Genomic DNA, 12,001 nt, shown 5'->3' on the forward strand with positions numbered 1-12,001 from the left:
GAAACAGTATCACTTTCTAAAGTTCTTTACAATAGACAGAGGGAAAGAAGGAAAGAAAAGAGGAAAGAAGGGAGGGAGGAAAGGAAAGAGGGAGGCAGGGAGGGAGGGATGGAGATAGGAAGAAAGGGAGGGAGGGAACTCTTAGCTGCCTTATCTGGAATTCATGGGAGGAAATATAAAAGTTAAGTTTCTAGGACCTTCCAGTACCTCCTCCACCCTGGCTGGTGAAAACACACTTATTCTGAGTCAGCACTGTGTATTTGTAAACACAATGAAGCTCAAAGGCAGCTCCATGCTTTTTGCACTGAGAATTAGTTTACAGATTTACATGAGGAACATCTAGTTGGGCACAGGAATATAGAAGGTAGGAGGAGCAGGTGGTTGATGACCTAGTGGTTGATTCACAGTGGACTTCAAATAGTGGGAGAAGATCGAAGATTTCCAAGGCAAAAAAGAAAAGTACTAAAGTGAAAAAACAAAAACTTTCAAATCCTCACACATCACTGAATTTTATGTTTTTCACTTAGACAAAGGAATGTTACAAAGGCCAGTTCCATTTCAAGAGATTTTCATTCATTTTCCACCTCTGAAGTAAAAGGAATGTCTCATTTACAGCTTCAAAATACTTACATGATGCATAACTCCTATCAGTGCTGTTACAAATTTATCTTATTTGTGCCAATTAAATCAAAGTCCCTAAGTGTCAAATGGACAAAGAAAGTTAGCTCTGGTGTAAGAGAACAGGAATAGGAGTGCCTCTATGCGTCAGCCATCCAGCTAGTCTATTCCCATCCACGAGCAAAGACATTCTCAAGCATGGGGCCGTGCACAAAATCAGCATAACCTATCTGGTGGGAAATGCAAATAAGAGGTCAAGCGGACTATGGATAAAAAGTCATAAGAAACCTGCAACTTCATAAGCTAATAAAAAAATGAAAAATGTTTGAGCAGTGGTACCTTGTGCGAGTGAATAAAGCTGTTCCCAGAAGCCATAAGGTTATTAGATCGCCTAAATATTTTGGATTATGCCCATTGTGATGGTTAGTCTTAACTGTTAATTTGATGCAACCTAGAATCACGGGGGAGATGAGCATCTGGGCGTACCTGTGGGATTAGCTTGATTTTATGTTAACTGATGTGAGAAAACCCATTTGAATTGTGGGCTGGACTGTTCCTTCAGCAGGGAGTCATCATGGGCCATACAAAGTGGAGACAGGAAGCTAAGCATGCACTGGTTCCTCTCTGCTTCTCAAGAGTGGATGCAATGTGACCAACTAGTTCAGGATCCCACTGCTGTGACTTTCCTGCTATAATGGACTATAACATGGGCCTATAAACCTGAACACATTTCTCCTTTAAATTGCCTTTGTCAGGTATTGCGATCATAGCAACTAAAATGATCAGTGTTTGTAATGTTGGTCAGGAAGGCATAGATTTGTAATAGGTGATGGTTGCTCTGGAGACTCATGACTGGTCAAAGTGTTGAATGACGCAAATTGTGCTGTAGACCGTCACAGAGGGTCCAGGAAGAATTCAAGAGCTGGAGGAAGGGATGCAGCGTTTGGAACATTTCATTCCTAAATTCTAATCAGTGGTGTGAAAGAAATATTACCCATCAACACTACCACGAGAGGAGAGGGAATCACAAAGCCATCTTCCCTTGAGATTATAAATAGTTAATGGTTGCTGGCAGGAAGGAGACAATTTTCTTCAGTGATCTAGCCAGGGGTTAAGTTATACATGCTCCTGAATGCAACGCAATAAACTCTGAGTCCCAAAGACAAACACTTGATAAAGAACCGGGCAACTGAATGGGAGAGGAAGAAGGGGGAGCAGCATAAATATGACAAAATGCAGGGTAAATATGACAAAAATACATAGTATACATGTGTGAAAATGTCAGAAATGAAAATCCCTGAGCAAGGGTGAGCTTCCTCCCCATAGGTTGTTGGCCAGGACGACTACCGATGTACCCAATATAGGTCAACTGCTCCTGATGCTGGCTGTATATCGTAGCTAGATGTTAAAACCCCATTACTACACACAATACATACTTTGGTTGAAAGGCAGGCAGAAGTCAAGTTGCAATTGAGCTAGAAGCCTTCTCCTGCAGGCAAGATTGTATGATGCTGGAAGGCACTGAGCAAGCTGGTGGCAGGGAACTGCCCATGCTCCTGTGCACATCCATGGACCCTGGATACTACAGTGCTGACCTTCCGGCCAAGATAGGCAGTGGTGCAATAGTGCCAGGGCTGTTGAGGATAACTGCTTTCTGAGGAGACTTGAGGCCTACTTCACATGCCTGGTACTGCAAACCTAGTCAAAAGCCATGGCTGGGAAGGACTTAGGCTTTTGTGGGGGAAGCTCTTGCTAAAAGATCACCATGTAGCTGTCATTCTCCTTCTGAATAAGATCATTCCCATGGAGTCATGCAGTGGTCAGCAAAGTTTCCTTTTGTGCTGGTTTGCAGTTCCTACAGACGTTCAGAACTGGTAGGTGCTAAGAATAAACGACCACTGAATGCTAAGCCATGAACATGACATCTATGTCCCCCTACTTCCAGGTGCAGTAACATGTGAAATAGGAAGGGGAACAAAGAATGTAAGGGACAGAGGGCAGGTACAATGTGGAAGAGTCTTCTGGACCTAGCAAGACCATTGCACTCTTCAACTCTTGGCAAATGATCACTGATAAAACCCACGTAAGACTGGGGCCATCATATGTCATAGAGTCAAGAGGGCCCACCTCTCCCTGATTACTTATAGGTAGTGAACATTTGCCAGGGTAGGGCTCATGAGGCCACATTCATCCCTGAAGATCTTCAGGCAGTTAATAAGCTGACAAGAGGAACTGTTTCTTCCATCTTTAGCCTCTGTTAAACTGCCCCTGCTCTTATGAACCTTTAAACAACCCTATATAAATATGTTGGGTCACACACACATAAAAGACACAAAAGTAGAAAAGGACACTTTGGGAATAGGAAGGGGATCAGTGAGCATGGGAGGGGACAATGGAAGGCAATGGAGGGGTGAAAGTGCCCCAAATATATTCATGTATGAAAATGTCATCCTGAAACCCATCATATATAACTACTATATGCTAATAAAAATGCAAATCCTGGCGTCCCCATCTCAGATTAACCAAGTGAAAAACTTCTGTGGAAGGGCCACTTCCAGCTTGAAAATTATCATATGAGAACATCATTCTCCACAAGATGTCAGAATCCAAGTAAACTGTGTTAGGAAGTCATTTCTACATGGGTAAACACAACTAAGCTGCCTTCCCTCCAAGTAGGATAAAGAATAATGCACAAATATATGGATTACAATTTGAGGAACTTTTATACCAAATTATCTGTGGTATAATGTATAGGAAAAGCTATAAACGACTCTGTAATTATACCAACACATATGTCCCTTGCTGAAAGAAACAATGGAACACATGTGGTTTTGACCATATACAATATAAAATTTTGGATGATTCTAGCACCCAGCATCAGCAATGCCCCCTTAGTGACTATCCCTCCCCTTTCAATGAGGTCTACGAGATGATGTAGAGCTGTTCATGGCCATCTGAAATGAAAATGTGCGTGGTCACAGTCAGGGTGCAAAGGAAAATAGCAGGCAAAGAACATTTTGCACATTTTTCATGTATTTTTTATTTAACATATATAATACATGTAAACAAGGGGCATAAAATTCATAAAAATACAATACTCTTATGCAGTCATCACTTCATTTCAGACACATCCTTTTATTTTCTCCTTAATGCTATTGGCCTACTCTAACAGCACACATTTTCTGTCAGGCATTTCAGAGGCTTATCTTTTTATGGAAGTATTACCCAGCTTTTTAAAAAATGTCACAATAATAACTATTTCATTTGCCTCCTGTCTTTCCTTACTTTCCTCACATTAAAGCAAAAATATTTGTAAATGCTAAAAATATGCAAAATACTGAGCTTTAATGCTGCATTGTCAGCTACACAGAATCTATTACTGTTCCATGTTGCCGTAAAAGTGCTTAAGTCGCAGAGCACCGGCTGCTACTGGATGTGCTGGAGGCTAAATACGCAGTGGACCCCCAAGGCCTCTGTTCCAAGCTGACTTGCCTAAAATACAAGCAGAGCTTGCTGGTGGAGTCACATTAAGAAATACTGTTACAAAAGGCTTCTGCAGAAAACTAATTTAGACTGCTTTTAATGTTTCCCAGCGTGTGAGCTGGTTCTAATAGTATTTTAATGTTTTGTTTCTCTGTACAGAATTTCCAATCATTACACATGAACTTATGATGAAGGGACTTGTTAGAGGGTAAGGATAGAAAAGAACTTTAAAAAGGTGATTTTAAAAAAATCCTAACTGCTGTATACACACAGCAGTCACGTCAGGGTGCAGAGGGAGTGCAGACAAGCAGGGTGTGCATGCCGCCCTCACACCCACGCCTACTCTCTCTCCAACCTCAGGAGCCCTCTTTCCACTTCCTCGTAATCCTGCACCATCACTGAAACACTCCTAACCCACCTATCTCCAGCTGCCTCCCTATGTTCTGAGTTGGTAGAAGCTTATGAAATAAAAAACTGAGCGCCACATGAGGAAGCGGAGTCACAGTGTGCAACATTAGGAACGACAGTCCCTGGGCAGCTCCAGGACGGGACATCCTAGGAGGCGAGGTTGGCTCTGGGGACACTGAGGCCACGCTCCTCAGTCTCACGTGCTGTCTTTTCAGGTGACAACAGGAGCAAGCTAGTGCTTCCCCCAGACAAACTTGTTCTTGGCCTCTGGTAAGAAGGCAGGAAAAGAACAGCTCTTCTGCGGCTGCCAGGATGGGCACCGGAAACCATCCCTGAGGACTCAGGTCTCAAGGACAATCCACACTGAGGTTAATCAGCCTGTGGTTAATAAAGAGAAGACTGTAATTAAATGTGTAGTCAGCCATGGTCACAATTTGCTTAGAATTTAAAACCTGAAAACCATTTCTTACAACAGTGAAGATCCATGGTTTTGAAGAATCTCATTTCACACAAATTAACTTCTAAGAAACAAAATCTGTGTAAAAATTCAAAGCATGTTTGGAAATTTTTCAAAAAAAAAAGGAAGAAAAATGGGAAGACTGAACATACGCATTCCTCAAACTTAATCTTTTATTTTAGGCAAAATTATAAGGCTTAAGGCTTTGTCTTATCAAAGACAGGCAATTTTGAAAGCAAAATAGAAAAACTCTTCATTTATCATTATTCATTTACATTTTGACAGAAAAGTTAGTTATGTTTTGTTTTATCTTAATAGCAAAAGAAAAACTACCATATACTATAGTCTACCATAGCTATGTCTCTATATATATTAGACTCTAGATGCATCATATTTGGGGTTGTCCAAAATAGCTTTTCTTACAACTGCAATTAATCATGAAAAAATTTTAAGTGAATTAAAGATATTAAAATATAATATTTGATTAATACTAAAAATGAGAAAAATACACATTTCCTAATTTTTTAACCAAGAATAAGCACTTGCTAATCAACTAAAGACAAGATAGCATTTATCTGAAAGCAAAAGCCCATGTGGGAAGAGGCAGATGCCACATGGCTGGGAATTAAAGGAGTCGTTCCTCCCATCATACCCAGGAATCTGGGCAACAATGGGCAGGAAACACTTGATTCTCAAGCGCCATACAGAACAAAAAGAGCACCCAGAAGTGAGAGGAACAGGTGATCCACAGGCCACTGACACCTGGACTAAGAGCTGAGATGGGTTGACAAGACTGGGGTAGAGAATCACCCAAGTGTCCAAAGGTAAGACCAGGAGGTAAGTAAGAAGCGAGGCTGTGACAGCCCTGCACGGAAAAGCAGGCCTCCCAGTTCAGAAGGAACTGCACTTTCAGATCATCTTTGTCATGACCCATGATGCATTTCTACACAGATGGCTTTGTTCACTGTAACACAAATATTTAAATGAAGTACAAGCATATACTCATTTGCATAGCAAATTTTAACAGGTGCACTGAAACAGTAACTAATTGATCTGGTGTAAGTCATTTTTACAATCAGAATGACAAATTGACCAAATAAAATGTTTTCCATTTGAAAACAGTTACTTTAAAAGACTTGTAAAGGTTTTGTAATCTGAGTTAAAACGATACACGACTTAGTGGCAAAGCAGTAAAGCCATTACTGATGCGGTCTCTGTAGCCGGCGCGTGTCACAGTCATTCTTTAATAACTTCTAGAACTTTGTAAACGCTGTTCTGGAACACTGTGTTGAAGTGAGGCTTGGAATCCTTCCCCAGGATGTTACACAGGGGTGTCTTCCCAGCATTGGCTGGATCCTCCACATCCCAGATTTCAGGCATGCTGCACCCAGGCCTAGAGGAGTAAATGCACATGTTACAAGCAGCACACGTTATCCAACCGCAGACAGCACAGAACACTGCCTACGCGCCTCATCTCAGTTCAGCTCTCCTTCTTACATTATATTACATTATATTTTTGAAAATCTTGGAACAGTTACCTTTATTTTTGTAAGCTGTCCCTTTAGGACAAGGGAAACACAGCAACAGGGTGCATAAGGACAGACCTACAGAATACATGTGCTCAGGGACTAGCTAAGACAGCTCACAGCCCTGGAAGCACTGCCTCTGCTACTTGTCCAGAGTGTGTTGTCATAGTTACTTTCCTCAGTTGATTCCCACGTGTGTAAGGGGGAAGATGTCGTACACTGGTTTGCAGTTGGCTCCCATGTGTGTAAAGGGGGAAGATGCCCATGGTTCTGGTTTGCCATGCAGAATGTGCAGATTGAGGGCAGTTAAGGATCTACAACACCAGGTACAGCACATAAAAATAATAGTTTTAAAGATGATAAAATTTGCTTAGTTCACAGGGAAGGTGTAGTCAGTATACTCTGAAATAAATCAATTTAGAGGAAAGCCTTACTGTTACTGTATGAGATGGGCACATCAAAGAAACTGCTAATCACCCACTCCATGGCTTTAACTGTAGGTGAAAGAGAAAAACTATCCGGAGAGAGAAAAGCACTGGACTTGGCCAGGGATATCTGTGAGAGGGGCAAGAACAGCATGAGAAAGACTAGAACAGCATGAGAAAGACTAGAACAGCAACAGTTCCACGGAGCGTAGAGAATAGAAGCTAAGGGAGGAGGGCCAGGGTGCTCGTGTGGACTCTGACATTTACAGCAGGTGAGAGGGGAGCTGTGAGAAGACAGTGGGGACCTGCAGGCCAGCATGGGCCTTGCCATCCAACCGCGTGCATGACAACACAGCCATGAGGCTCTTCTGACAGACCTGAGGGAAATGACTCCTTTTGGCAGATGGGAACCAGTTTCACAAGTCCCCGAGGAACGCCGGCTTTTTAAGACTACTAAAATTCTCCTATAGGCCAGTTTGAACTCATTCTGGATGCATGGACTTCCTGAGACCTGCAGTGGTAAGCTTACATCTTAGAGGAATGAAAAATGAAATTTCAAATACAATGTACTTCTTGCCCCCCTCAAAATCAGGCAGGGTCTCGTTGTGTGGCCTTATACATGCAACCCTCCGACCTCAGAGTCCAAGCCTTCGGGTTACAGGAATACTAGGACTACCTGTGTGCTACCATGCCCAGTCAATAACAAAGTTTATAAAGAACAACAGAAGTAGCTGGGCATGGTGGCGCACACCTTTATTCCTATTACTTGGGAGGCAGAGACAAGCAGATCTCTATGTGTTCTAGGTCAGTATAGGTCTAATACTGAGCTCCAGTATAGCCAGGGCTACCCAGACAGACCCTGTCACAAAAACAAAAACAAAACCTGGGATAAATAAGATTATCAAGTTATATTTTTCTACATAAGTCATCCAAATAATTTCAACATTTTAAATCAAGATCAGATTATGGACACAGTTGCTGTATTCTCATGAAGTTCTTCTATTTTTACTTGCTTTAGAAGATCTTAAAAGAAAAAAGCTAGTGCTGGTGGCACAAGCCTATAATCCTACCTCCGGGATGAAGCAGGAACATCTCAAGTTCAAGGCTAGCCTGAGCAACTTACTGAGATGATATCTCAAAACAAAAAAATGGAAAAAGTGCTGCTTGAATAGCTTATATGTGGCCCTGCATTCATTCCCCAGTATAAACAATACAAAAGAAAGAAAAAGAGAAAAAATAAAATTATAGAAAGTTGACCATGGCTATTTTGTTTGTCAAAGTCTTTTCCTCCCTCCTTCTTTTCTTCCCTCCCTCCCTTCCCTTCCTCCTTTTTTCTAATGGGAAGAAAGCATTTCGAGGAAGTCTAAGCTCCATTCATTCCTATCCTCTGTGACTTTCTGGCCAAACACTCACCACTTGCCAGGTGCATACATTAGCCTTGAATATCACTTCTCAGAGCACTGTTTACAACATGAGCATCTAACTATCCTGCTGGAGCTTTGATCCATGTTCCCACTCACATACACTATAGACAGGGCAGTTCTGGGTTGCTTTCAGGAAACTGGGGACATTATGGGATCCACAACAGTACAATTTGGCTATTTTCTAGATCTTGCTACACAAACAGCCATTTGCACCTCTTCACAGCTGCTAGTTCTGACCTGTGCATTACAGAAGGACTGTCTCATGGGTTGCACACTTTGCTGCCGTAAACCAACACCATACTTCTGTAATTGAAATGTTCACTGTGTCCAATACATAATAATTTTTTTACTTTGCTACCATCAGACTAACTGTCAAAGAACCTACCAGTGATAGCACTCACATAGAGGTCCCATTGCATCTTTTTGAATAGATCCATTAATAATAAATGCTACAAGCATTATTTGTAATAGCCAGAACCTGGAAACAACCTAGCTGCCCCTCATCCGAAGAATGGATAAAGAAAATAGTACATTTATACATTAGAGTACTACTCAGCGGTGAATAAAAATGACATCTTGAAATCTGCGTGCAGATGGATGGAACTAAAAAAAAAAAAATCCTGAGTGAGGTAACCCAGACCCAGAAAGATGAACATGGTATATACTCATTCATAAGTAGGTACTAGCTGTAAAGCAAAGGCTATTGAGTCTATAGTTCATGATCCTAGAGAAGCTAAGTAACAAGGTGAACCCTAAGAAAAACATACCTGAAAAAGGGAAATAGACAAGATCACCTGAGAAAATTGGGAGCATAAGGGTGGGAGAAGTAAGGAGGGCAGAAGGGGAAGATAAGGGGAGAAGGGAAGGGAGAGGAAAACCTGAGAGAACAGGATAGTTGAGATGGAGAAAGGACAGAGATGAGAGCAAGAAAAGAGATATTTTGATTGAGGGAGCCATTATGGGGCTAGCAAGAAACCTGGCACTAGAGAAATTCCCAGGAATCCACAAGGATGACCCCAGCTAAGACCCTAAGCAATAGAGGAGAGGGTGCCTGAACTGGCCTTGCCCTGTAGTCAGACTGATGAATATCTTAACTATCACCATATAGAACCTTCATCCAGCAACTGGTATAAACAGAGGCAGAAACCTCCATGGGAGCACTGGACTGAGCTCCCAAAGTCCAGATGAAGAGCGGGAAGAGAGAGAATATGAGCAAAGAGGTCAAGACCATGATGGGTTCACCCACTGAAACAGTTTACCTGAGCTAATAGGAGTTCACCAACTCCATCCAGACTGGGAAGGAAACAGTATAAGTCCAAACTAGTCCCTTTGAATGTGGTTGACATCTGTATGGCTGGGGCAGACTGCGGGGCCACTGGCAGTGGCACCAGGATTTATCTGGACTGCTTGTACTGGCTTTTTGGGATCCTATTCTCCTTGGATGGATACCTTGCTCAGCCTAGATATAGTAGGGAGGGCCTTGGACCTTCCCCAAAGCAATATGCCTTTCCTCCTCTATGAGGAGTAGATGGGGGAGGGAAGGGGGGAATGGGAAGAGGGTAGGGAATGGGAACTGGGATTGGTATGTAAAATGAAAAGAGATAGTTTTTTCTCTTTTAAAAAATAAATAAAATACTAAAAAAAAAAACAGATGCTACAGAGCTGAAGACCTAGAACAGTGGCTCTCAACCTATGGGTCTCACGACCCTATGAGGGCTATTGAATGACTATTTCACATGGTCGCCTAAGACCATCTGAAAACACATATTTATATTACATTTCTTAACAGTAGCAAAATTATACTTATGAAGTAGCAACGAAATAATTTTATGGTAGGTAAGGGTAGCAGCAGTAGGAAGGTTGAGAACCACTGACCTAGAACAATAAGGCTAAGATTGTGGTTTCCAAACCAAAATGCTCATGCACACATCAAAGCTGAACTGTTACCACACTTGGGGTGGAGGAGAACATGACAACTAAGAGTTCAAAACCTACTCTGGGTTTTCCAGAGATCAGCATCCTAGAGAAAAGTGAAGGGGCAAAGATCTGGCTTATAGCCCCATCTGCCTCTGTATCACCTACTACTTTTATTCTGCAAGTCTCCCTAGTGACCAGTACCATCTTTCAATGGCATTTGTAATGCGGGACACAGTGGTGGATGTCCATTAACCCTGGATCCCCAGAAGGCTAAATTAGAAACATCAGTTATGGACAGTTCAGGGCCAGGGTTGGACAACAGAGTCACACCTGTTATCAAAAGAAAAACAGCATCAGTGAGAACCTGTATACGTCCTCTTCAATATAAGTACTTTAAGTTTATTCTAATTAGAATTAAAGGTAGTTTTCTTTGAAAACGTAAGTTTATAAAAACTCATCTACAATTGCCTATTTAAAAATGGGTATTTTTAGTTTAAGGCAATATACACATGCATATCACTATTTAAAAGTATATTTCTAAAATGAGTAAAAGGTCTAATTTAAATAATTATGTATATGATATTGACTCATACTTTTGAAATGTTTTATTTTATATATATTATACCATGCACTACTAATAGAACTCTTGCTATGAGCCTACACTAACTTTTTAGTCTTTTGATTATAAGCTATTAATTGTTTGAAATACTCACTTGGATCTTCTTATACACCATGACTCTTCTAGAATGTAGTAATTCACTTTTAATTTCATCAATTCCTTCTTCACATCTTCAGCTGCTTTTCGGCTATACATCGAATAAACAATTTTTGTTCTGGCTCTTCAAGAAAAAAAATAAGTAGGCAAAATTTTTTTTTTCAAGATTAAAAGGATCCAATCAACATTATCGGGAAGCAAGCAAGGGATGGGAACAAGCACACCCCAGAGCAGGAAGGAGGTGAGAGCACCTTGGAGAAGCCAGGGTGAGATTACAACTGGAAGCCGACATAGCCTCTAATGCAAGCCACATTTCCAAACTCAGTCTCCTCGTGGTTCACCTGTTTCTAATTGTCAGCAGACAGGGCTGAGAGCAAACACGCCAGCACTGCTGGAAAGGGGCAACAGCTCAGCCCACAAATCCCACTTGACTTCTACATTTAAGAAAAACTCACTCTATGAAGTTGCTTTGGAAATTAGCTCATTGAAATTGATTTTTTAATGAAACGCATTTTATTTATAAAATGTATATTTCATCATTATGCAAAACAATATACTAATAGCATTAATCTGATCATTTGGAAAATGAATACTTTATCTCCTCTAGAAAGTATATTGATATTAAATCTTCACCTCTTAGGAGAATACAAGGCATCATTTATGGGAAAAACAAGCCTTATCCCATCAGAAAATATCTAAACTCATCACAGCAAATAGCTTCATGACAGCAGAGCAGAAACCCCACCGAATGACTCTCCTCCGACTCCTCAGATGTCGCGAGAAAAGCCTGTAAGGAGTCAGCATCACTAGAAGCCTTACACCAGTGTCAGACAAAGCTGAGGACAGCATGAGGAGGCCTGGCTATCTTGGACAACTGCTCAGATTGCTTTTCCTTCTGCTGAATAGGAAACAGCACAAAGACAACAGCTTTACTGAAGCCCCAAAGGCTTTAGCCCAGCTGTCTTATTTCAGCATCTTCTTCCCTCCCAATGAACGACTCTGAAATGCCCCCTTTTTTTTATTTAAAT

The 12,001-nt window shown here is 41.3% G+C and overlaps 1 protein-coding gene across 2 annotated transcripts in view; it reads right to left on the minus strand.

Moving 5' to 3' along the window:
• Positions 1-3,642: 3,642 nt before the first annotated feature.
• Dpy19l1 (dpy-19 like C-mannosyltransferase 1) overlaps positions 3,643-12,001 on the minus strand; it is a 105,925-nt gene continuing 97,566 nt past the window's right edge. The window contains exons 21-23 of one of the 2 annotated variants that reach the window (XM_041657456.1): positions 10,972-11,097; positions 6,170-6,359; positions 3,643-4,887 (exon numbers count right to left, since the gene is read on the minus strand). In XM_041657456.1, the coding sequence (XP_041513390.1) occupies positions 6,203-6,359; positions 10,972-11,097 (283 nt within the window). In that variant the 3' untranslated portion in view covers positions 3,643-4,887; positions 6,170-6,202. Of the gene's footprint in view, positions 4,888-5,121; positions 6,360-10,971; positions 11,098-12,001 lie in introns of those variants that run through there. The other variant, XM_041657455.1, reaches the window with a different exon arrangement.

The sequence above is a fragment of the Microtus oregoni genome, unplaced genomic scaffold (genome assembly GCF_018167655.1).
Source record: "Microtus oregoni isolate MIOR12 unplaced genomic scaffold, Mior012 000008F_ref0000371, whole genome shotgun sequence".
NCBI classification, from domain to species: domain Eukaryota; kingdom Metazoa; phylum Chordata; class Mammalia; order Rodentia; family Cricetidae; genus Microtus; species Microtus oregoni.